Source organism: Boleophthalmus pectinirostris, unplaced genomic scaffold (genome assembly GCF_026225935.1).
Source record: "Boleophthalmus pectinirostris isolate CB_2022bp ecotype Guang Dong unplaced genomic scaffold, ASM2622593v1 HiC_scaffold_20, whole genome shotgun sequence".
In the NCBI taxonomy this organism is placed as follows: Eukaryota; Metazoa; Chordata; class Actinopteri; order Gobiiformes; family Gobiidae; genus Boleophthalmus; species Boleophthalmus pectinirostris.
This window is the reverse complement of record NW_026571153.1, coordinates 18,073,627-18,100,503: the sequence shown is the minus strand read 5'-3', so window position 1 is coordinate 18,100,503 and position 26,877 is coordinate 18,073,627. Positions and strand designations below refer to the sequence as shown.

Here is a 26,877-nt window from a genome sequence, read left to right as displayed (position 1 = left end):
GCTTAAATTAAGAGTTATGGTGCAGCAATAACTAAAAAAAGACAGAGGAACTACATAGACCATGATCCTTTGCTCCATTTCAGTATAGTCTACATGAAGAAATAACTGTTCTAAGCATTTTTAAATCTTAGTTCTTTGGATTAAGGCTTGTCAAGGCAAGAGATTTTAAGAGGAAAAAGCATATTAACAATTTTAGCTGTTTAACCTCCACAAAATATCGCAATAAATATCGTACCGTGAGATGTATACTGTGAAAATATCGTACCGAGAGATTTGGATATTGTTACATCCCTAATCGTGAGCCTCCCCACCATATCGTGAGCTTTTCAATGATATCGCAATAAATATCGTACCGTGAGGTTCATACCGTGACGATATCGTAACCCACATAACAGTCAATATGAATATTAGCACTAATACATTGTCCATCCTTAGTTATAATGCTTCTCTAATGAGGTAACATTGAGATAAACTAATAATGTATACACAAATCTGCCATTATATTTTTGACAGACTTTTTGTACACAAGGTCATTTTGAATCTTTCTTTTGTGTCTCTAATTTCAGCTTGTCCAACACATGCAGAGAAATTGTATTGAAATGAAGTCCCACTATAAAAGGGCTCGTGCAATAGCAGCAAATGTATTCTATAAGCTAGTGATTCGGTAAACAGTGAAACAGGTGCACCACCAAATCCCAAAGACATCAGTCGTGATTTGCATAAAAATGTGTCCATGATTTTTGGAACCTTATCTGCAGAATAACAGAATAGACAGACGAAATATAGGGCACAGTAGGTGCATTTTCACATTTGTTTAGTAACAGAGTGAAGAATCCAGGAACAGAATTTGTATCTCCATAGCAATAATGTGTCTAAAAACAGTTCCGCTCTTATCTAGGCAAGCTGCTCTTGTGATCCCATGTACTACTATGTACAATGGAGGAGCACGCAGTTTATTCCATATGATGGTAATTAAAGATAGCCCGATTCATCAGCTAGTTTCACTGTGTAGAAACCGTTTGAACTCGCAGCATTACAATTTGTTCTTTAGACGGTAGGCGGGTACTTTTTTATTTATCAAATCACTGCTGTTTGGTCGTGTCGTATGTAATGCGTCGCTAACGGGGCTAACTGGTATATTAAGCTTTTCCCAAATCCCGTAGGATTCTTTTCTCATAATAAAATTCACCAAACATTCTCTTTGTTCTGGCTTTAAATCCTGGATCTCAGGAATCGTTGGTTGGACTCACACTTCCAGGGTGTTTGCAAACAGTCTAGTGTATTCCGATTCCTGACCTAGTCACTGGAGAGAAATGAAATCGAGCAGAGGCACTAGGTGGCGCCACCCTGGCTAAATTAAAGAGGGCCTGTTATGCAAAAACATGCCATGCTCTCTCATGACAATACTTAATATTTAAAGCATGATACAAAACTATACATAACAGCTAGACAAACCTGATGTATGCGCAGTCGTGTCATTAGCGGAATGCACGTTGATTGTGTTGCAATAGTCCTCTGACGGTGGAGCTACTTAGTGAGAGAGCAAAGGGAGGTGAGAGTCAGAGCATCAAAACAAAAGTGAAACTTACAAAACATGTTAATACATTATATAACCTTTTCAAAAGCATAAAAGATAACATGGTGATCTAAATATGTTATGTGTTAGCAGTTAATACTGTATAAAATACCCCCTCTTTAAGACATGCACTTTCACTTTTGTTTGTAGCTGTCAAAATCTTATTTCATCAGGCTTGTAATCCAACAATTGAACACAGTTTATGCTCTATTTCAAATATTATCAAAGTACAAAATGGATCAAATTGAACCCCTCGTACATTTTCACAGCGAGAATGTAATATGACTAACAGGAAAGACATATAGTGCTATATAGAGCATTAATGTATTAATGTGAGAAGGCGGAGCATGTAATTCACAGTAATGTATGTAGTCTTCAATGTGCAGAGTTCAGCCTTTATAGTTATGACCGTTGTACATTCTCATGGCTCTTAATCGGCTTATTTAGGAACACACAGTACTCTTCAAAAGGTTGAATGAAGTGTGAAAATGTGTTCTTGGATTCTGTACATTTGTGTTTAATTACCAAACATAATAATTTTGTTCTTCCTTGATTTCTTACATGTTATTCTTTTTCCCCACGTATAATCGCATTTTTGTCCCCCTGAACGTTGACGAAATGTCCCCAAACTGGGTATCAGATCGGTCTAGTGAAAAATTTGATAAAATGGGCATCATGTCAACGCCCAAAGGGACCCCACTCAGCAACGCCCCCTGGAATTAGCAAAAATTGAAACTCTGTGGGCAGCCGAAAAGCATATTTCGACGCAGGCAAATGAAATTCGGGTGATAGTGATAGAGAACAATGAGACAAGCCAAAAGATGAATTGGAGCATGCCTCTATGACGAACAGGAAGACGGCCATATTGAATCAAAAATTAGCCGTCGTTTTGACTTGCCTGTGTGCAAGTCCCTGGTGTTTGGTCCAAATGAGCTCAGATTTGACATGTCACATCTACAGATGTAAATTCACAAAAAATATCAGCATTTTTTGGGATCTCCTTACGGTTTGCCTGTAGCACGCCGCCGAAAAACACGTTAATTTCCTGTTTCTTCGGTGACCTGTCACGGCCACAGGCATTGTCCTAGAGAGCTCAAATTCAAATCACAATTGCCTGATCCAGGCCTGAATGTAAGGAAATATGAAATCTAATAAAAGTGAACTCTATAGCGCCCCTAGCATAGACATGAAACATCAACTTTACCAAATGAGTGCCAAATTCAATGATTAAATTCTATGCATGATTACAAGCAAAAAAGCCTATTATGCACATGGGGCATTTTTCACGGTTGGCCAGCAGGGGCACAAAGAATCCCTTAAAAAGTTAAAAAAAAAATATTACTCACACAGGCTTAATCCGATCGTGCTGAAATTTTAATCACTAATGCGTGATCCAGGCCTGAATATAATACACTATAAAGTATATGAAAAGTGAACACTATAGCGCCCCCTAGCATAGACATGAAACAGCAACAATATCGAATTTGTACCAAATTCAGAGATTTAATTCTATGTGTGATTATGAGCAAAAAAATATATTATGGATATTGGGCATTTTCCACCGTTGGCCAGCAGAGGCACAAAGACTCCCCCAAAAATATTGTAAAAATTTTTACATGCACATGTTTAGTCTGTTCATGCTGAAATTTCTATCAGTTATACACTGCATGACACTAATTCCATTGACATGTCAAAGTCAATTATCAGTGCTACAGCGCCACCTATAGGAATGCACAAAATGTATTATGGGAAGAAAAAATAACTCTGAGATTAATTTGTGAAACTTTGCAGAACATTCACTGATGTGCTCCTGATAATAAATGTCAATGAGACCTATGCCCTAGTTTTTACACTTTTGCCTCTAGAACAGGGGTGGGCAAACTACGGCCCGGGGGCCGTATGCAGCCCTTTAAACCTTTTAATCCGGCCTGCCGAACTGGAATAAATTACAATAATAAACCTTGTTGATGTTTTATTTGTCATGCATTTCCAGCGTTTCCCAGTAGATGGCGCACTATATATACATTGAGTTGCGGCGTATTATGTTGGCCGCAATCCTTTATGGGAAAGTGTTCTTACAGGAGTTATTCGGACCATGAGTGAAGTAGTTGGTGCTTAAGATATAAGACTGCACTGCTTCCATTTTGAGTTGGTAAAAATCAATCAAGGAAACCTATGGTCTCTGAGTTGTAATTATTTATGTGTGCAACATTATGGAGGCAGGTTTTATCACACTCACAGGTGTTTATCTGTGGTTGTTTGGTGTGAGCTTTGTTTTTGAGTTGTCACCAGCCATATTCGAAAAACGGTGAACTCACGATATACATTCACTGGTGGTGTGCAGTGGAACAGGTCTCAGCAGTTTTATGTGTTCTGAATCTTTCACAGCAGTGATGAAACGTGTAGCGTGCGTCTGAAGTCCTAGATAAATGTGAATAAGAATGTAATGAATCTGAGCTCTTAACACGTTGTGTCCTGTCTTCTGTCCGGCCCTTCAGTCAAACTTTAGGACCCTATGCGGCCCGCGAGCCAGAAAGTTTGCCCACCCCTGCTCTAGAATCATTCATTTTTAAGAAATTTAAAGGCACACTATGTAACTTTTATAGTAGAGGATGTGTTTTTTGCACAGTCTGACAGTGCTCTTGACCATAAAAGTCACATGACCTATGGCCTAGTTTCTATAGTTTGTCTCTAGAATCAGTCACATTATCCAATTTTAAAGGTACACTATGTAATTTTTCAGGTGGACGAGCTGTCATTCTGGGCGGATATTGGGAAGAGAGAGTGGTGTGCCAGGGCGGTTGTGAGTCCCTCGAGGTTGCATGTTGGACGGCGTGCGCATCAGGGCCATCATCACCACAAGCGACTTACATTTTTTTATATTGTTATTTTTGCATCGCTACTAGATTCCTCTTATTTATTATGTGCTAAAAATGTCTAAACTCTAGATAGATCAGATCATTAGTTTTCATTTCAAGCCACAAGCCAAGTCTCATTTGCCAATGTAAACATTCTATTGATGCTTTGCAGTGACAGTGGGGGATTCTACATGTATCTGTATAGGTAGAATGTTCAGCAGTTACCATGGTGTGCAGTGCTTTCAGTTAGCTTCGCACCCCCAGGGCAAAGTATCAATATTTACATGACGTGCTATGGCAACCACGGATGAAATACAGAAAACAGATTTGCCAAAACCTTCTCTTATCACTTATAAACAATAGTTGGTCACCCTGGATAAACCATCTCCTTCACCTGTTGTATGCACTGAATCATAACTTTCAGTTTTTTTTCCCCTCTTTTTAAATCCTGCACCACATTGTCCGACCTTTTAACATAATCCTTGTCCAGTGGCTGTTGTCATATAGTTGGATCAATGCCGAGGTAGTTTATGGCACTGCTCTGAGATAAGACACACAGGAGACCCAGGCCAAGGTGAAAAGAATGCACACAGCCCTGAATATGTAAAAGTGACAGTGTGCCCTCTGGACTGGATAATGGAACCGATCTCTTAAGACCTTTTTAACATTTTCTATACAAAAGAAGAAGAATTTCAGTTCTGCCATCATACATTATGATAACCAGCAAGAATATCTTTCATTTATCCTTAAACGAATCAAATTTTTGTGAAATCTGAACATAGTGCTTCAGTACTTTTAGTGCTCTCTTTCCCACTAGCTCCTCCTATTGGCCAGCTGTGGTAATGCCATGAGTGAATGACAGGTGGAATTAACCAATCACAATGAAGTGTTAAAAGGACTATGTTGTGCTACTTTCTGATCTATGTTATGATGTTGTTTCTTCATCAAAAAGATACATGAAGTTGTGTTTAGTTTCATTCATATATGTTTAACACACAAGCTTCTAATACAGGAAGTGCTCCACAGTGTTTTTAAACTCCATACACCTTCACTCCAGGTATGTTTTTTTGTTGCGGTAAGAGGATTGTAACATGCCTTAAAGCTCACAAGAGTCAATTTTGCATAATATAAGAGCTTTAACTTTCAGAACATAGATTTAGTTACCCCTCAATTAAAAGCATGATAAAGTAAAATTTGGATCACATATTGCTTTTTTTTTTTGGCATATCACCCAGTAGACTTGAATTCCTTTAGGACCCAAAAAGGCATCTGTTTGAACCAGTTTATTTAGATTGTATCTTTGTTTGGAGCTCCGCAAATACCACCAAGACCATTCGCTGTGCTCTTGGTCTTGTTTGGGTACAAGTAAATGTGGTAAATCCAGTTTGGAGCAGATGGACTAGCCCTGCCATGGCACTGACTGGACTCCCCGTAACAGCAGTGATGCCCCAACAAGTGCCCCCTAAAGTGCCCTGCGAGGTGCCAAAACAAAGCCAGAGATCATACCGGGCGAGAGTGGTTGAGTGTTACAACCCCCCAGCGTCAGACAGGAGAGAGGCTAAAGCAGCTGGCCAACCATGGAAAAGCTGTCTGGAGTCTTTTTGCTGGTGAACTCTGTGATAGAGGCGTCTGCGCACCATTTAACACACAAACTCGTACACAGGAGGGAGAAACTTCTGTAATGTCTGCATGCCCCTCTCACAGTTTAAAGGTGGTTTCACAAAAGTAACAACCTCTAGTTTAGTTCAAATTATAGAATGCATACACTATCAGTCCAATTTTGGACACACCCTCTCATTCAGTGATTTTTTGTATATGTTTACTACATTTCATATACACTCAGAAGACATCAAATATATGAAGTAAGATGTATGGAATTATGAAGCAAAGAAACATTTTAAAGGTGCACTGTTTAACTTTTTTGGTGAAGAGTCCGTAAAATGCTTTTCTCCACGGGGATGTTATTGCTTTGTCTGGAATGTTTCACAGTATGGCATCAAACCTGTCTATTGTCATGGAGACCAGATTAGACCAAGTTACAGGTCAGATCTGTGGAGAGGCAACTCACAGTCAGAATGCCTGTTTTTCAAGGTATTTTTGAGCTATAAAACCACCTGTACTAAACAAGAAACTGTACTGCAGTTGTTTTGCGTAAAACTAGTCGTTAAAAATCCTCAACATTTATCATTTTGTAGCAGGTAGATCATTTTGACTTGTCATTTTATAAGTAGCTCGCATGCTGAAACAGTGTGGGTAGCCCTGCTATACTCTAACCTGCTTCTGTAGCCGACAGAATCTACATTATCATCTCTCTATGTAGTAAGAATATGTCTTTAAATAATTCTAGCGCTCATTGAATGCAACTGTCTGAAAACTTTCAGTGGTGCTACTTAAACATAGCCAGACTGGCGTCACAAAGTGCCTCCACTCAATTTCAGCGAATATGTCAGGAATGGGAATACACTAGATGGTTTGCAAGAACCCCGGAAGTTGTAGACTGCGCAACGGCCAATCAGCGAAGAGCTGTGAAGCTATGACTGGGTCCCTTTTGTGGTACAGCACAGCAGTAATCAAAGCGGTTGAGATGGATGTAGATGAAGCCATATATTCTGTGTTGGCAACGAGTACCGAGATCGAGGATTTAAAGCTGGAACAAAGAGAATGTTTGGTGAATTTTATCAAGGGAAGAGATGTTATTGCTTCTTCCTATGGAATTTGGGAAAAGCTTAATACCAGTTAGCCCTGTTAGCGGAGCATTACATACGTCACAACCAAATAGCAGCGATTGGTTAAATAAAAAATACTCGCCTATCATCAAGTGAACGAATCCTAATGCTGCGAGGTCAGACGGTTTCCACGAAGTAAAACCGGCTGATGAATCAGGCTAGTTTAAACATACTCTATCAGTCAAAAGTGTGGACACACCCTGTCATGCAATGTTTTTTTTTTTTTATTATTATTATTACTTTCTACATTTTATGTGCATCTGGAAGACATCAGATACGTGAAGTAAGATATATGGAATTAATTATGTAGTCAAGAAAAAAGTTAAATAAGTTAATTGTTTTCTTCTTTGCTTTGTCATATTTCCTTAATCCCAAGGAAGGTTTGCATTTTTCAAAACCATGGACGTAAACTGGAATAATATGTCTTTTTCTCTTCCTTCTCATCACCTGGTCACTTATCCTTATATGCACACTGAACTCATCTCTTTGAAAACATTTTATGCTTGAATGGATGCACTTATTGGATTGTGTGTTTTTTTCTTCTTCTGTCTCTAAGAATAAAATAAAAAATGAAATAACCATTGAATCCTTTATAGGTCACCTCTGCTGTTTTAATCCCTTTAGGCGTCTTGAGCTTTGGTTTAAACCAGCAGACTTGTGACCCGTGAACCTGAGACCAGAGACAGCTTTGATTCATGTCTCCACAGAATTTGAAGAATTTTATTGTCCACGTGGTCATAATTTATGAAGGGAAAGTATTCACAGGTGGGTGTTAAGTTTCTGAAACACGATTGTAGTTTTATTTTATGAGAACAATAACAGTAGGTAGAAAAAGTGTGTATAACTATAGCAATACATATACTATAACCTACTGTTATAGTATATGTAGTACTGTGAAAAGTTTAGACTCACCTTCTCACTCAATGTTCTTTTGTTTTGTTTTTTTGTGTGTGTTCTCCGTTTTATACACAGAAGACATGAAATATATGATGCAAGATATATGGAATTATTCAGTAAAAAAAAAAAAATCTAAAATAACTACACAATTTTTTTTCATCAAAGCAAAAGGGGGGTAAGTTGAGGATTTAGTTGTAATTTTTTATTTATTCATTTTTTTCAGTAGAGTTATTTGAAGGGACATTTCAGACATAGGACCTCATTTCCTAGTGAACCAGAGTGTTGGAGACGTGTGGAGACACTTTTTAAAAATATTCTATCCAGTCCTTGTATTTGCAGAGGTCGCTGGTGCTAGGCTAGTGCATGTCAATGGTCATAGTTATCCTGCCACTAAAAACAGTCTTACCCACTCCACAAAACACCCGAAGCACATCTGTAATTACAGGAGACTGTCTATGTAAATGTCTGTGTTGATAGAATAATGTTTGAAATAAAATTAACCTTGCATCGCATGAATTGTTGCATGTTGAGGGACTGTTATCTCATATATCAATCCACTGCTGCCAACTCGCTGCTGCTGTTCAGCCATCCATCCATCCATCCATCCATTTTCTTCCGCTTATCCGGGGCCGGGTCGCAGGGGCAGCAGTCTAAGCAGGGACTCCCAGACTTCCTTCACCCCAGACACATCCTCCAGCTCCTCCGGGGGCCAGCCGAGAGACATAGTCCCTCCAGCGTGTCCGGGGTTTTTCCCGGGGCCTCCTCCCAGTGGGACATGCCCAGAACACCTCCCGAGGGAGGCGTCCAGGAGGTGTCCGGAACACATGCCCAAGCCACCTCAGCTGGCTCTTCTCGATGTGGAGGAGCAGCGGCTCTACTCCGAGCTCCTCCCGTGTGACTGAGCTCCTCACCCTATCTCTAAGGGAGCGCCCAGCCACCCTGAGAAGGAAACTCATTTCGAGCGCTTGTATCCGTGATCTTGTCCTTTTGGTCTTTACCCAGAGCTCATGACCATAGGTGAGAGTAGGAACGAAGACTTACCGGTAAATCGAGAGCTTCGCTCAGACATAAATCCTTCAAATGCAAGGTTGGTTTTACTTCTAAAATGATTCTATCAACACAGCCATTTACATCGACAGTCTGGCGTAATAATAGATTTGCTTCGGGTGTTTTGTGGAGTGGGTAAGACTGTTTTAAGTGGCAGGATAACTATGACCATTGACATGCACTAGCCTAGCACCAGCGACCTCTGCAACTACAAGGACTGGATGGAATATTTTAAAAAGTGTTTCCACACATCTCCAACACTCTGGCTCACTAGGAAATGAGGTCCTATGTCCAAAATTCCAAACTATCCCTTTAACCTTTTTTTGTCTTTACTACATCATTCTACACATCTTACTTCATATATTTGATGTCTTAACAATGTTTTTTCTTTAATGGTGCAATACCTTACATTTATTAAATTGCAAGTAGTTTTGTAGTGCAAAAATACCTAGAAAAACAGGTATTCTGACTGTGAGCGGGGTGGACTCTCCACAGATCTGACCTGTAACTTGGTCTGGTTTGTTCTTCATGAAGATAGAAAAGTTTAATACCATATATTCAAGACAAAGCAATAACATCTCCATAGAGAAAAACATCAGAAAAGTTACACAATCCACTTTTAAATGGACCCTAGAATGCACCTTGTGGAATACCATCCTGCTGTTTCTGAAAAGTAAGTCCTTGTACAACCTTCACTCCATCGACATTACTACTACCTTCTTTCACTGTTATGTAGTAGTTGTCACAGTGGGAATCAGATGTGAAGCATGCTGAAGCCCATTTTGTGTTGCTGTTGAAAACCTCCTTGAGTTTTTGATTCAGAGCCCTGATCTGAGGTCTGTTTCGGAGCTAATACCGCGTGATAAGGAGGACAAGGATAAAGCGGCGGTTGTTTGCTTGTCTCTGGAACTGTAATAAAAAGCAAGCACCTCTTTGGGCCAGTAAATCTCCTCACAATCTTCCCAAAGCACCCAGGCTTTTAATGTGTAATTTATCACCCCAGCAGGGAGGAAGGGTACACGTGAAGTCCATATCTGTGCAAACTATCAGTGGAAATATATCAGCTTTTATTAGCATACATGCCAAAGGGTAATACACCATCTGATTTTGAATGATTTTTAAAGGTACAAGATTACACAAAATTGACTCATACAAACTTTTAGCCTTGTGAAACTGTTGTTACCTCATCCAAAACATACATGGAGTTGTGTTTTGTTTCATTCACACATGATTGAGTAATCCTTTATTATTAGTCTGTTTACATCTCCATAGTTTATCATGCTCTGATCCACCTTGTGATGTCATGTAATGGTAGTTTTCAAGCTCCTTTTACCTTCAGTTTAAGAGATCGGCAATTCCAGGGCTGAAATTATCCCAATGATTCTACTAAAGGTGTGTGAAGTTTCAAACAGTGGAGCACTTCCTGCAGTGGCAGAGTTAGCAGTTTGGGAGACCTCACTATAATGCACCGTTTTTCTGTTTTGTTTTGTGTTTTTAATATATTTATTGTCTGTTTTTCCCTGTTGTTCTTGAGACATTGTTGTATTTATTTGAATTATGGTGGATTGGAAACTTGTCTTATTAGTTCGGTCGCCTACTAGATAACCAGAACTGAAAGTAGTTTTATTTTTTTCTAGTACAATTACATTTTAGTTTACTTGCCGTACATATGATTATTATTATTTTTCTTATGATTATTGTTTAAAAGTAAACCCTCTATTAATGCCATATTGAGAAAAAATCAAGTGGCACTGATGGCAATTGGTTGGGGGCCCTTCCAGGTTTGGGGGCCCTAGACAGCCGGCTACTTTTGCCCAATGGTAGCCCCTCCTCTGACTTCCTATATTACCGCATGACATCACAAGGTGGAACAGAGTGTTTATGAACTAAATATGCAGGATTTGTGTGTTAAACATGTGTGAATGAAACAAAATATAACTCCGGGTATGTTTGCGTTGAGGAAAACAACTACAGATCAGAAAATGGCGTAATATGGGCCCTTTAAATCTTATTTTCACTTAACAACTGTGCAGAAATATTGACAATGGAATAATGGCTGTAACATTTTAACAGGACTCATAACATGCGTTGATAAAATTATTTAGTTGTTTATGATTTGTTTCAGTATTTAAAGGGCTACTAAAGTGCACTTTTCTGGGGGAGGGTCTGCGACCTTCTTGGCCATTGCTTTACCTGGAATGTTCCACAGTAAGGCATTAAGTGTGTGCTTTTATTAAATTATGGTGTTTATATTGCTCATAAATGCCTTAAAAATGTTTGGTCCAACAGTGGTTTATGTAATAACTGTCTTTATTTTTCAGCCAAATTACATCTCTGCTATTCAGTCCATATTCAAAGGCTCCTCGGACACATTTAATTACTTTATCCTCTCTACAAAACTACAGGTACCTTCCTTCAATTAGCTCTCATCAAAGAGACTACCCAGGCTGTAATCACATTAGAATTGACACATCTTATTTTGTCCCGCTCTTCCCTACACCAATAATTATCACCAAATTCACACTGTGCGCTAGGTGATGAGGCTGTCGGCTATAATTATAACGATAATTACATTGGACACTGTAACCATGGTAAAAGACGTGTTACGCAAAAGTAGATTTGTACAGCGCTAACTGGTTTTGGGGCAGACTGGAAAAACTGTGCCCTGCGGCGAGGAGAACTCACTGAGGCAAACAAAGCAATAAAAGTGACTTAAAGGGGTGTTATGGAGCTGTCTGCGTTATTGTGTTATACTAGAAACCTGCTGTTTTCATTGAACTGTAATAAATAAAGCCGGGTTGGGTTTTGTGTGGCGTTGCTAACAGTGTTAGGTGGCGTTTGGGGACGGATATAAAAACGTATTAAAAACATCCTAAATTAATAAAGATGAATGAATGATATTTTATACTTTGCAGCTGATCTCATCAATATTCCCTGGGGATGTGAAGCTAACTAAAAGCACTGCTCTGTGTGAAGCGCTGATACATAAATGAGATTTAATCTGAGTTTTATTTGAACACAGTCTGACTAGAAAGAGCTGACTTAGTTGGAACTACAAGTGAGATGATATGTGCTGTTAAACAAGTCAAAAAAGCAAACTCCACAAGACCATGAACACTCGCTCGTATTGATCACAGGATGACAATGTGCCATTTTGTATTTTTTCTTGAGTTTTCATACTTCAGATCTTAAAACTTTTTTTGTCTGTGTATGTGACCCATTGTGTCACCATGTTAACTCCTTAACTCCGAGTGTCACAAATATGGTACAAACTGTTGGCCACCCATTCAAGTCAATGGGCCAAGCTCAATGGCGCATGATTCCAGATTTACCTTTAGTTCGACAAGGTACTTCTGGTGGCTGTGCGCCGATTGAGCATGTGCAGTAGTGCTCTTTTCTCCCGCGGTCACACGCAAATGCATGGAGTGCGGGCTTGTGTATCATGTGATCGCTTTGACCAATCAGAGCGAGAGGAGCAGAGCAGCCCCGGAGCTAACGATTAAAAAGTATTTTTAAGACAACTGAAGGATTTTGAGCTGAGAAAAAGTTTATGATCTAAAAATACGTAAAAATCACCAACAAATCCGACATTTTTGAAAGTTGTATGTGCCCTGTCAGACGAACTCGAGCAGTTTGTGATAACATTTATAACCTTTCTCAGCCCTGTGGAACACTCACTGGAACTTCAACCACTGAAGTTCCAGTGAGTGTCACTACATCAACTGGAGGCAGCTACAACCAGCAATACCCGATCCATTTATTTTAATAGATGGTGCATATGCAGGACCTTCCTAGAAACTTTTGGCAAGCACTTGTTTCTAGTTGTCACAAATTTGCCATATACCCATATTTCTATGTATTTTTTTTTTGTTGTTTTTTTTTGCTATAGTCAGATTAATAATCTCAATTTAATTTACCATCTACATAAAGGCAAAAACACACACAAAACATTTTTTATATACATCTATATAAATTCAGGCATTAAGGGGTTAACAGCGAAAACATTCCACCAATAGAGGTATATGTAGAACACCCCCATCATGATGTCACTGGAAAGAATCAGTCAGTTAGGGCTACACGAAAAAAATTTGAATTTTTCTGACAAGTATTACGATTATAGATTTGCAAAATATGTTTAAAAAGTAAGATTCTGTTCGGAGTAGACAAGGTAAACAACTCCAGGAACATTTGAGAGAGGAAGTGATAAATTACTCTAATAATACAATGAATTTCAGTACAAGATGTGTGCCGGTCTCCGCGCGAAAACATTTTTCTATAAAAAAATGGGTATTTTGTTCTTTGCAAAGGGCATTCTATTTTCTAAATAATTGCAATCTTTGCGATTACGTACATTGTGTAGCCCAAGATTGTGTTACTAATGTTTTCTTTTGCCCTCAGTCCGTCTAATTTGAGATGTGTTTTGCTACAACTGAATATAATAATCAGTCCTTTTAATTAAAATAACCTTGTCACATGACAAACTGTCCTTCTGTTAACGTAAGCAAGTAATGTTTTCAACCATTTGACACTCTTACACTGTCATGGTCACAGTCAGGGTTGTAAATTGGTTTTAGCCAGAGGTGTTTCATCATTTCTACTTCCTGGTTTGTTGTTTATCTACAGGACGAGAACAGTGGAGTTGTGATCTCAGCTGTGAGAGAGTTACTGAACACATTGTCCATCACTGTGGACACTCTCGTGCTGTGGTTCATGACAGGCCCCACTTCATCACACACTGGTACATGCATCATACCAAACACAACGTACCAGTAGAGACTGTGGATTTGAATCACTGAGCTGCCACTACTGACATCTAATATGCAAACTAGATAGTCTTTTGAGCAGGGATTAATACTGGGCCTGTTCTGAATAGTTTTAGTCTTAATCTTGATCAGATGTAGTCTAAGACCACATGGTGAAATTGTTATTATTACATTGTTAAACATTTATTTATGTAGTCCCTTTGAAGACATCCAATGAGCTTTTCATTCAGTTCACATTCAGTGTTGGTAAGCGACTATTGTAAGTACAACTGCCCTGGGGCAGAGTGATGGAAGTGAGGCTGCCATTCTGTGCCATTTGCCCCTCAACCCACATTGCCTTGGATGACTTTGGTTTGTGTTGGGGGTGGTTGAAGGTGGTTGAAGGGCACAACGACAGTGTTTGCCACAGCGCCCATTATGGCACCTCATTTTCCCAATGGTCTTCCATCCAAGTACTAACCAAGCCCAGTTTTCTTAGCTTCTAAGGTCTGACGAGGTCATGCTTTGACAAACTGGTATTGTTGAAAATTGCATTATGGAGACAAGAGTCACCTGTAAGACTGTGTCAATGTATCTTTTTTCAATGTGGTTTTGTCAGAATTCTAAAATTTTAATCTTAGTTTAATAGTACTGTCCTCAATAAAATGCCCTTTTTTCTTTTATTTCTTTATTATTTATTTGATAGGGACAGCATATATTAATGAGCATCTGTAATTTCAGTGTAAATATGCCAGATTATAGCAAAAATGTTCATTTCCATATCTTGTCCCTAAACATGTGACACAGAAAACAATTACAAAATAAAAACAGTTTCACAGAGACATACCACAGAACAGTAAAAGGTCAGATTAAAGTGTTCACAGACCTCTCTATGTTGTGTTGCGTGATTGTCCTGAAATGGCATTCCTTTTGTACAGCTGTGAAAACACATTTCCCTCTGGGGACAACAACTAACTAACAAAATATTACCATGTGTCTTTTACCTTTGATATAGATCCAGACTATTTATCAACTTAGGAAGTGTCAATTTTGTCCTGTTTATTTTTAGTATCTCAGTATACCAGTATATAAATTAGTATTTGAATATCTATTTTTGACAACCCTATGGGAAAGTGTATTTTATATACTTTTGTGTTGATTATATGGATCATGTTGAGCATTTAAAGGTCAATGTATGTAGTTTTTCTTACTATGTGCAGGCTTGCTTCTCCATAGATCTTACCATTAATGTCCATAATAAATAAATAATAATCAAAGAAGAGCAGTGACATAGCCATGGAATATCCAGAAAAGTTACACAGTGCACCTTTAAGTATTTAGTAGTTCTTTTAGTATTGTGACATCTTTGCATCATCTTCATCACTATAATAAATAACTAATAATGATTTAAACCAGTCTTTTAGGTCATAATCTCACCAGAGCCCACTGTTCCCTCAGAGCCAGCGTCAGGTTTTTAGCAGAAAATTGAAGTCAGTCAGGTGTGCAGCCGCCCCTCTCCCAGCGCTTTCATCTTTCACAGAAATATATCAGAAATATCCCACGTGGAGCGCCGAGCTGAAGGCTTGAATGGGCTGTTTACCCAGAAATGAGGATGTCAACATCAATTTCAGCAGCAATAAGAGGCAATAGTCAGAAATAGTCAAAGCATTAGACCTGGGACACGATGTAAGAGGAGTGGCACGCACATAACACAGCCACTGTTTAGCAGCTGATTTATTTGAAGTCTTTGAGATTGTCAGATTGCCAAAGAATAAATGCTTTTTAATTGGATAAACTCTTCTGGATTTTGAACTTTTTTTTTTTTTTTTTTTTTTTTTTTTTTTACAGCCAATCTATGTAGAAAATTGTTTATGGTGCACTGTGTAGCTTTTCAAATGGGCGATCCTATTGCTTTCCCTAGAATTTTGTTGTTTTATTGCTCAGAAATGTTTCAACAAACATGCTGTCTTACCGTGAATGGGCTTGCCTCTCCACAGATATGACTGTAACGTTGCCTAGGGATGCCACCTGCTATTTTTCATGGAGATTTTGTTTAGTTTAATGCTATATTGTGACACATTTTTGTAGAGGCCAACAGGTAGCAGCCCCACCTGCAGAAAGGTTACATTGTGAATTATTTCATTATTTATTTTCATTATTTCATTACAAGAAAAGGTTAGAATGTTTTCTTAATGTAGTTGGTGTAATCATTATCCACAATCTTCTTGGTTCATGTTGCTTGTAGCCTTAGTTATATTTTTTTTATTATATTATTAATTTATTTCCTCCATGACTTTTCACTTTAAAGGTTCCATATTACACCAAATTGACTCTTGTGAGCTTTAAGCCATGTTATAATGTTTTATCTTCTCAAAAACATACCTGGAGTTGTGTTTTGTTTCATTCAGATACGTTTTAATAACCCTTTATTACTAATCTGTCAATATCCTTGTGATGTCACATAGTAGTAGTTTTCCTTTTGATTTTAGTTCAGAAGAGACTGGCATTTCTGGAGTTGAAATCATCCAAATGATTTTAGTGAAGGTGTATGGAGTTTGAAAATACAGTGGAGCACTTCCTGTATTACCACATGAAATCACAAGGTGGAACAAAGTGTTTTCAATTTGAGAGAAGAACTCAGCCTAAATATGCAGAGTTTGTGTGTTAAACATGTGTGAACAAGGGGTGTAGTGTGCGTGGTACACCATCCACTCACTTCTCCCGACGTGAGATATAAAAAAAACAATAAATATAAAATAGCTACAAGTTAAATGTCAAACCGGAGCTACTGGCAATGGTGAAAACAACCTGCATAGGCTCATAATGTCTGCAGTACTGTCCTATAGTGAGATGCCACATGAGGGGACCAGGACTGAACCAGGACTAAAACAGGTCTAAACCAGAACTAAACCAGGACTAAAACAGGTCTAAACCAGAACTAAAGCAGGACTAAACCAGGATTGAGTGTCAGGATGGGCCCGGAGGTGCGCCCGTGGAGACCGTCGAGTGACTGCTGGAGAAAGGTCCAGTGTAGAGCTCCACACCCCACGGGGCTCAGCGCAGCCGTCACCCATCGCGGACACCCTGCTCCACTGGCTCGGGGTTCTCTCTCGCTCTCAAGTCCAAGATTAGTCCTGGTTTAGTCCTGATTTAGACCTGGTTTAAACCTGGTTCAGTCCTGGTTCAGTGCTAGTTTAGACCTGGTTTAGTCCTGGTTCAGTCCTGGTTTAGTCCTCCTGGTTCAGTCCTGGTTCAGTGCTAGTTTAGACCTGGTTTAGATATGGTTTAGTCCTGGTTCAGTCTTGATTTAGTCCTCCTGGTTCAGTCACGATTCACATACCCCCACCTAAAAAATCCCCACTACACCACTGTGTGTGAATGAAACAAAACATAACTTCAGCTATGTTTGTGATGAGGAAATAACATTATAACAGACATTTAATTTAAAAAATAAAAAAAAATAAAAAAAACACGTAATATAGGCCCTTTAAAGTAGTGCTCAACCAGTGACACATTGACCTCAATTTAAGGCCAAGAGAATCCCCTCTGTTTTCTCACATTAGTCTGTAATTGGAGAGATCGCAAACTCTGCACAGTCTAATATCTCTTCACCTTTATACACAAAGGCACTGCTATTGATTTTGAAAAGAATAAATAATGTTTGGTTTATTTATTGGCCAGAGTCAAGGGTTAGGAGCAGCCACACTATAATTCTCCAGGAGGTCCAGAGACACGACCTGAATCAACCTGTGCAGCTTTATCTTCACCTGGAAAAGTTTGTCCTTCAAAAACTACTTCATAGTATCTTTAGAGAATTTCTCTAAAGGGCCCATATCATGCTATTTTCTGATCTATGTTATAATTCTGTCATCACAAACATGCATGGAGTTGTGTTTTGTTTCATTCACACATATTTAACACAGTTCTTCTCTCAAACTGAAAACAATCTGTTCCTTCCTGTGATGTCACTCCATACACCTTCACTGGAATAATTTGCATAATTTCAGTCCTGGAATTTCCCATCTCTACTGAAGTAAAGGGTAAAAGGTAGCTGTTCACTTGAAAACTACCTCTACATGACATCACAATGTGGAGCAGAGGAGTTTGAGCTTTGGTGAAGTAGACAGATCAATAATAAAGGGACTTAAACATGTGTGAATGAAACAAAACACAGCTTAAAGTTAAATCTTAGTGTAAAATATGACCAGAGTAGGAATAAAAATACTGTGCAGTGGTTTTTAAAAGGTTTATAATGTAATATTTTTGGTGAGGGGGACCTGCTAGTAGCCTGATTCATCAGACGGTTTCCACGAAGTCTGACCTCACAGCATTAGGATTCGTTCGCTCGATGGTAGGTGGGTACTTTTTTTATTTAACCAATTGCTGCTATTTCGTCGTGATGTATGTAATGCGCCAAATCCTGTTGGAAGAAGGACAATAACGTCTTTCCCTTTGATAAAATTCACCAAACATTCTCTTTATCCTCGATCTCGGGAATCGTTGCCAACACTGAATGTAGGGCTCTTCACTGATTGGCTGGTGCTCAGGGTTCTTGCAAACCGTCTAGTGTATTCTGATTTCTGACCTAGTCACTGGAGAGAAATTAAATTGAGAACACAGAACAGAACATTTTGCTTTGGTTTGACATGTATTGGTGTTACTTAAAATACAAACAGAAGAATAAGATGCTTAGCAGATGTATTTATCTCAAAGATAAGCAAATCACAGTGATGTTAACTAGGGATGCACCAATTTGATACTGATATCAGATAATGGCACTAATACTGAAAAATTTGCTGGATTGAATATTGGCTTCCAAATATAACACTGATGTAATAACACTATTTACTGTTCATAGTTGGACCAGAAAGTCTCAAATTTTTATTCATACAAAATTGTTCTGTAGGTTCTTGAGAGATGAACATAAAACAGTTGGATCAGTTCTTTCTTATTTTGTTTTCTTATGAGGAAATAAATGCTGTTTTCAGTTTTTAGTATCAGAAGCTGTAGTATCAGAATGGAGGCATTAGGTGGTGCCAGCCTGGCTAACCTGCTAGTGTCCTTTGCCCGGAATGTTCCATAGTATGGCATTAAACTTATCACTCTTGCATTTACTCATTTCTGTGTGTTTATATTGCTCAAACATGTATTCTTGCCACAGATCTGCCTGTAGTGATTTGGAGATAAATGTTTATTGCCATACTTTGGAACATTTCAGTCAAAGCAATAACATTAGCAAAGAGACAAGCAGTCATTGGACCCTCTGGCAGAAAATATACATAAATGAAAGTACCAGTGAGTTAAGTAGAGTGGGTTGATCTATGAACTGCTATTACTGCCACTACTCATACAACTAAATATTGTCACACTACATATACAAAAATGAGTATAACATTTCTGATGCTGTAACATTATTCTGATTTACAATTTACTTTCCACACTGCTTCTTCATCTTTTTTCACGCACACAAATATACATATAGTACATATTTTGGAGCAGAGTTTAAAAATGCAGAGCAGCAGATGGATCCATAACATTTCTCAAGTGTATTCTTCCTTCTGTCTAAAAACAAGTGCAGTTTTGGTTTGGGAGTTGAGTTTGCACTTAGCTCCGCCCACAGGACACACAAGGACAAGATTAGATTATGAGGCAGAAAAGAGTGGACATCAAATCCACTGTCCTTAAAGGTCACAGAGATTCAAAGAACTGATGTTTTTACTTTGCTCGACTGCATCCTATAAGAATAGAGCATGACAGCAATTCACTATTCTCAGTTAATAAAATGGTACAGGCTTTATTTTAAATCAGATGCCATCCCTATATCAGTTATCTACATAGATTTAAGTGCATTCAGACCTTATACTAAACTCAGAACTAAGTCTGGTCTGGACAATAGACTGAACCAGGATTAAGGACAGGACCAAACCAAGTCTTCAATCAGCAAAGAGCCATATATTCTGTGTTGGCAAGGATTCACGAGATTGAGGATTTAACAATGAGAATGTTTGGTGAATTTTATCAAGGGGAAAGACATTATTGTCCTTCTTCCTACGGGATTTGGGAAAAGCTTAATTTACCATTTAGCCTCATTAGCAGCGCATTACATATGTCACGACCAAATAGCAGCGATTTCTTTAAATGAAAAAAGTGAATGAATCCTAATGCTGCGAAGTCAGACGGTTTCCACAAAGAGAAACTGGCTGATGAATCAGGCTAGACAAATGCTTTTCCCCATGGAAATGTAATTGCTTTGTCTGAAATGTTTCAAAGTAAACCTTTCTATCCTCATGGAGACCAATCCAGACCATATTACATGCCAGATCTGTGGAGAGGCTCACAGTCAGAATAGACGTTTTTCAGCTATACAGCCACCTGTAATAGAATAAATGTAATGTAGAGCTGTTTAATGTCATACTGTCGAACACTCCAGGCAGAGCAGTGACATATGCATAGAAACAAGCAGGTGATGGACTCCAAACCAAAAATTACATAGTACACCTTTAAAGTGAACTCATATAACCTTATGATAGTAGTGTGACTATTAACAGCTACAGCATTTATCTCATTAAAATGTTCTATATTTTATTAGTCATCATGAGCAAAGAAAGAGCCAAAGGGACATGTGTGAAGTGTTAAAAGAGGTAGACTAGAAATAAAAGCCTCTTTGTGAACATTTTCAAAACCAAATTTTTATTGGAGGAGCATTGGCCCTTTATAATAGTTTAAGGTGCAGACAGTGGACAGGCAATGGTGAGTCAGTCTATTGTATAACATAAGAACAGGCATTAGACTTCCCCTCCAGAGGAAAAAAAAAAAAAAAAAAAAACACCCAGATCCACATAATATCTCTCAACCCATGCCATCATTTACTTTACGTCAATAGCTGAATAATTGTTCCATTCAAACACACAATGGACTGGGGCTGACTAATTAAAGGTAGCATGACTTGTCAAATGTTTTATGGGCCTATTATATGGACAAATGAACTGAACTGTTGTGGGGCCAATTAGTGTTTATTGAGCTCATGTTTATTTTAGGTTGAAAAGTAGAGCAGATTTTGTAGAGGAGTCAGGGAAGCGTCAAGGATACATCTATACATTTGTTGTTGTGTTAGCATTGTACTGATACTGCACACATTTCGGAAACAGGTGTCACCAAAGGAATGAATTTTCATACAGGATTTATACCTTTTTCCTAATTAAAGCTCAATAAAAAAAGCCTTGTCTGAGGTGTCTTTTGGGTGGATTTTGTCATGCTGTTGTACAGCGAATAACTTTTTTTTTTTTTTTTCCCTTTTAGAGAATATCTAGTGTCTAAGACTTCTGCACATACAGTGTAAGCTTAAGTTGCTACCCCTGATTTTTCAACATGAATTCATACAAAACACATTTTTGGCATATTACACATTTGCCATTACACAGGAGCTCCAGGATAAGTGCTTTGCAAATTAAAAACAATATGCTGCACTGAAGGAACCACTTGTGAGTCTAATAAAATATAAATACATATTGCACATGGTATATTTGGAGCAGCATGGAGTCAATGGGGGCTCATTATGTGATATTTGCCTGGGGGCAGGGAGCAGGCTGATGCGGCCATGGTCCGGAGTTTGATCAATGGGTAGACACGCAGGAATCATTATGGCAGAAATAACAAGTGCGCTGCTCATTAATCTGAAGAGGGGAGTCTATCAGGGCACAGCTGGTGAGAGCTCACCAAACCACAGACTCAAGGACAACAAAATGCTGCTTAACAGGAAACATCAAACACTTCCTTTGGATCATATGGCCTATAGGTCACAGTTAGAATGATTTTTTGCACGACTTGCAGAGGATTTTATGGAAAGCATGTCTGAAGTCTCTGTTGAAAATGGTGTAGATGGCAGGATTGAGGGAACTGTTACAGTAGCCAATCCAAAAGAAGAACTTAAAAAGAGGATCGGGGATCTTACACGAGTCTCTGCAGAGCCCATACAAACTGTAACTAAAGAAAAAGGGAAACCAACACACTACAAACACTCCCATTACCACCGCCAGGACAAAAGTGAACCTCTTCTCCCGGGCTTGGTACACTTTCTTCTGCGCCAGGGAGCTCCTGCGGCGCTTCCTCCTGGACATGAACAGGTCCATGGACTTGTTGCTGACCCGGGCGATGCGCGTGCACTGTTTGGATACAGAGTTCTGCCTCGCGCTCTTGATTGCACTGGGCTCCAGCGGGGTGATGTGCTGACCTTTGCCCTCTGACGAGGAGCTATCCTCCAGCTCTGCGTCCTCGGTCTGTGGCCCCGCGGTGACCGTGCGCTGGCTGGGCGTGGGTGGACACTGGCAGTGGCCGTTCTCACCCCGCTCGCCTTTGCTCAGTCCGTTCTCAGTCTGTGTCACGCCATCTGGCCTGGGCTTCTTCCCAGACAGGCTCCGGGTCCTGGTTTTGGCCACTTGATAGATCCGCACATAGACCAGAATCATGATGAGGCAAGGCGCGAAGAATGACGCGGTGCTGGAGGAAAGGATGTACCAGGTGTCATCGTTTAGCTCGCACTGAGGCTGGGAGCTGTCGCTGTCTCCGTCCATAGAAATGAGCGGCGGAGACGAGATAAAGGCTGAGATGAGCCACACTATCACTATGATGCACTTTACGCGCCTTGGAGTCCGCTTCAGGTTGTACTCAACCGCCTGCGTAACGGACCAGTATCGGTCCAGGCTGATGGCGCACAGGTGCACGATAGATGACGTGCAGAACAATACGTCCAAAGCAAGATAAATCCCGCACCAAACTTTCCCGAAATACCAGTAGCCCATGAGCTCGTTAGCCAAAGAGAAGGGCATGACCAGAGTGGCCACCAGGATGTCCGCCGTGGCCAGAGACACCAGAAACAGGTTCTGTGGTGCTTTTAGCGCACGGCTCGTCAACACTGCTATCACCACCAAAATATTTCCAACAACGGTAAAGAGAATGAGGAAACTCACGAGAGCGGCAATGCTGGCGATAGACGCAGATGAATATCCACTGTCCAGGCTCCAGGTCGCGTTGAGCTGGACCACGGTGAACGCGTCTATCCCGCTCCCATTCAGTGAATCCATTTTGGTGTTATAATCTCCGAGTCACATCCAAATCTCAAGTGAAAGCAGAGTCCACCTGAAGAGCGCAGTGCGCTGCATCTTGGAGAGGGTAAACTCGGGCACACGGCGCATAGCGCGCGCCTGAGCTGGGTGCTGTCCACTGCCTTCCTTCAGCCTCGTGCGCTCTCGCTCCAATTGATGCCCCATGTGTTGTTCTCATCCACGAGCCCCATGCGGCCCCGCCCCCGCCTCTCACCACATTATTGCACTCTAATTTTTCAACTACCAAGATTAAAGATAAGAATATTACTATCAGAGAATGAGGCAATGAGAGACCCAGTTGTGTATTTAGCATAACGACAGTCTGACGCACACGGAGTGCGTAAAATGGCATGAAATAATTAAAGACATGAGGTTGTTTACAACTTGTATATTCTTGCTCTAAATATGATGTATGAAAGCATAGTTTGAACTAAGCCTGCACGCACATTGCAGGGGATATCAGAGCGTTTTTAGCTGTGAGTTTTCCTTTCCTCCTGGGTGACTCAAGGAAAGTGTGTGGGATTTAGGAGCTAAGCCGTAGCTCTCCCAGACGCCGCAGTGTAAATGTGTACAGTGCAGTCTGGTGGGATTTTACACTGGGTAGATTTGAGGTGTAATTCCCATCTGCGTCCTACAGTTCATGTTAGACTCGGGTTCCACGAGGAGAGCTCCATTAATCACATGGGACGCAAACATTAAAAACACCTCTGTCTTTCATTTTTCCAAGATGGATGAATCAGCAGAGATGTAATGGGGCCTTTAAATAACAGCATTTGTCACAATTTTGTAGCTTGGGACTGGTTATACAAGATTAACGGACGTCATTAGTCAAAATATTGAGCTATTATAGCGATTGTTTCCGATAGTGCTAATTTATCCATAGTTTTTTAGGCTTGATTTGTCATTTGTCTTTGACATTGCTACATTAACGTTTAAACCTTGGTCCACACACATAAATTATCTTTTACTACAAGCCATAACAATGACTCCCTGCCTGTAAGCAGTGCTCCTGCTAGTTTGGACAATCTTCCATAGTTATAGACCACAGACCAGAATTCACCTGCTCAGTGTTTGTTTATAAGGCAGCAATGATGAGGATTTAATGTGAACGTGTAAGGCAAGGCAAGTTTATTTGTAGAACTCATTTAACACACAAAGTAATTGAAAGTGCTTTACAGAAGAAGAAGAAGAAGAAGGGTGCAATAAAATCACAGTACAAGCAAATAAAACTAGATATAATCATTATGAACCTATTTGAACATTGTCAGAGGAAAAGCCTGTCTTTATCTGTATAGAACTGATACGATGGCTCCCCATGTGACTAAAGCGGGACTAAACCAGGACTAAACCAGGACTAAACCAGGACTATCAGGAGGCCGGTCCCTGGAGTCCTCAGTGTGAAATGGTTCATATGGCAGGTCAGAGATGTACTTTGGTGCTAGGCCATGGAGAGACTTGTACACAAACAGGTCCGGGTCTACAGGACTACAAAATGGTGCATTGCAACATCATTTTAAAATGTTTGCACCCTCATTTTAAAGATGCACTGCGCAACTTTTCTGGTGGAAGGTTATGGAGTAAGAAAGCTTTCAGAAATATCCATGTGCATAGGACAGAAATTCATGCATATTTGTCTGTAGTTGAACATAAAATAAATATTCGTAAACTCTCAAAAGAGTCCAGTCATAAATAAAATGTACTGTTTGTATTTTATCCATCAGAATGAACTGAAAAGTTACAACATCAAGAATTACAGTCACAAATTGAAAATGTACGATTACACTTTCATCAGTATGAATACATCTGTCCTGGTTCAGTCCTGGTTCAGTCCTGGTTTAGTCCCGGTTCAGTCTGTATGAGGCACCTCGATCGATGTTTCTTCTGCTCAATAAATACTGCCTGTGAAGTGATGATTTATTTTTGAGAATAAAGTCACATCTGTAAATTTGTATTTGTACTGAAGAAAGCATAATCGTAAATTTTCATTTCATGATTGTAATTCTTGATGTCATAACTTTTCAATTCGTATTGTGATGGATAAAATACACACAATATATTTTATGCACGGCCGGAATCATTCGAGAGTTTACGAATATTTATTTTATGCTCAGCTACAGCCAAATACGCACGGATTTCTCAAATATACACAAATATTTCTGAACATCTACCTTTAATTCATTAAAGGTATTTCTATAGCACAAAAATACAATAATTCCTTCTGTCAATAGGGGTGCCTCTCCACAGATCTGAATTGTAAAGTAGAAAATTGCTGTAACCTGCTTGTCTCGCTTCCTGGTAGGTAGGTTTAATCTATACTGTTGAACATTCTAGCCAAAGCGTTAACATTTCCATGGAGACAAGCAGGTGGCAGATGATCCACTGGAAATGTTACACAGTGCACCTTTAAAGTTCACCCGCTATAAGTTTAAACAAACATTTTGAAAATATCCCTTGACTAACAGCTGTTTTTTTATGATCTGATTTGTCTTAAGGAGACAACTGCAACTATCTGCTCTGATTATTACCAAAGCACTATTAGATGTTAGGTCACATTGTAAACTATTCATGTTTTATTGATTCTCTGTAAAGAGTGATCTCAGTTTTGTAATTAGCAAATAAAATGCTTGAGAATTATAGCAATGATTCCAGTGGAAGGGTTTAGAATTACTCACCTCCTTACCTCATCTCAAGTGCTTACTGTCTCGGGAATTGAACCTTTGACCTTTGCTCATAGGCTTTGCTCTGTCACCTTTCCTGTATATTTTTAATGTATTCTCCACATTAAAGATTCCACAAAGTTCAAAAGTGAAAAAGCTCGGCAAAGATAGGTCAAGTTTTCCGTGACTGATAATAAATATTCTATTAAGTGCATAACAGCTACTTAAAGGGCTCATATTACTCTATTTTCTGATCTGTGTTATAATATTGTTTCCTCATCACAGGCAGACCTGGAGTTTTGTTTTGTTTCATTCACACATGTTTAACACACAAACCCTGCATGTTTAGGCTGAGTTCTTCTCTCAAACAGAAACCACTGTTCCACCTTGTGATGTCATGTGGTAATACAAAAGGTGCTCCACTGTGTTTTTAAACTCCATACACCTTTACTAGAATCATTTGGATGAATATCAGCCCTGGAATTGCCACTAAACAAAAAGTTTAGAGGAACAAAAGTTCAAATGAGCTTGTTATGGTCCCAGGCCTTCAGTTCTGACTTGTTTTGTGTGTTTTCATTTTTGTAAGTCAGACCTGTTCCTGCTGTATGTTGGACTCCACCAGGGCTGCCCTTTGACACCGGTTCTATTAATTGTTTTTATGGACAGAATTTCTAGGTGCAGTCAGGGGCCGGAGGGGGTCCAGTTTGGGGACCAAGGGATCTCATCTCTGCTGTTTGCAGATGATGTTGTCCTCTTGGCTTCATCGAATCAGAACTTGCAATGTGCACTGGGGCGGTTTGCAACCGAGTGTGAAGCGGCTGGGATGGCTGGGCTGGTTCTCGACCAGGAAAAGGTGGCTTGCCCTCTCCGGGTGGGTGGAGAGTCCTTGCCTCAAGTGGAGGAGTTCAAGTATCTCGGTGTCTTGTTCACGAGTGAGGGGAGGATGGAGCGTGACATTGACAGGCGAATCGGTGCAGCATCGGCAGTGATGCGGTCGCTTTACCACCGTTGTGGTGAAGAGGGAACTGAGCCAAAAGGTGAAGCTCTTGATTTTACTAGTCAGTCTTTGTTCCTACTCTCACCTATGGTCATGAGCTCTGGGTAATGACCGAAAGGACGAGATCACAGATACAAGCGGTCGAAATTAGTTTCCTCCGCAGGGTGGCTGGGCGCTCCCTTAGAGATAGGGTGAGGTGCTCAGTCACATGGTAGGAGCTCGGAGTAGAGCCGCTGCTCCTCCACGTCGAGAGGAGCCTGATGAGGGGAGGGCATC

At 39.8% G+C, this 26,877-nt stretch overlaps 1 protein-coding gene across 1 annotated transcript; it reads right to left on the bottom strand.

The window, feature by feature from the left end:
* Window positions 1-21,648: 21,648 nt before the first annotated feature.
* LOC110159476 (alpha-2 adrenergic receptor-like) lies at window positions 21,649-22,926 on the bottom strand. The gene has a single exon (XM_020924034.1). It carries the CDS (start codon window positions 22,924-22,926, stop codon window positions 21,649-21,651), a length of 1,278 nt encoding a protein of 425 aa, XP_020779693.1.
* Window positions 22,927-26,877: the final 3,951 nt, after the last annotated feature.

Coding starts and splice junctions, on each gene's coding strand:
- LOC110159476 (XM_020924034.1), bottom strand. CDS start 22,926: ATGGATTCACTGAATGGGAGCGGGATAGACGCGTTCACCGTGGTCCAG.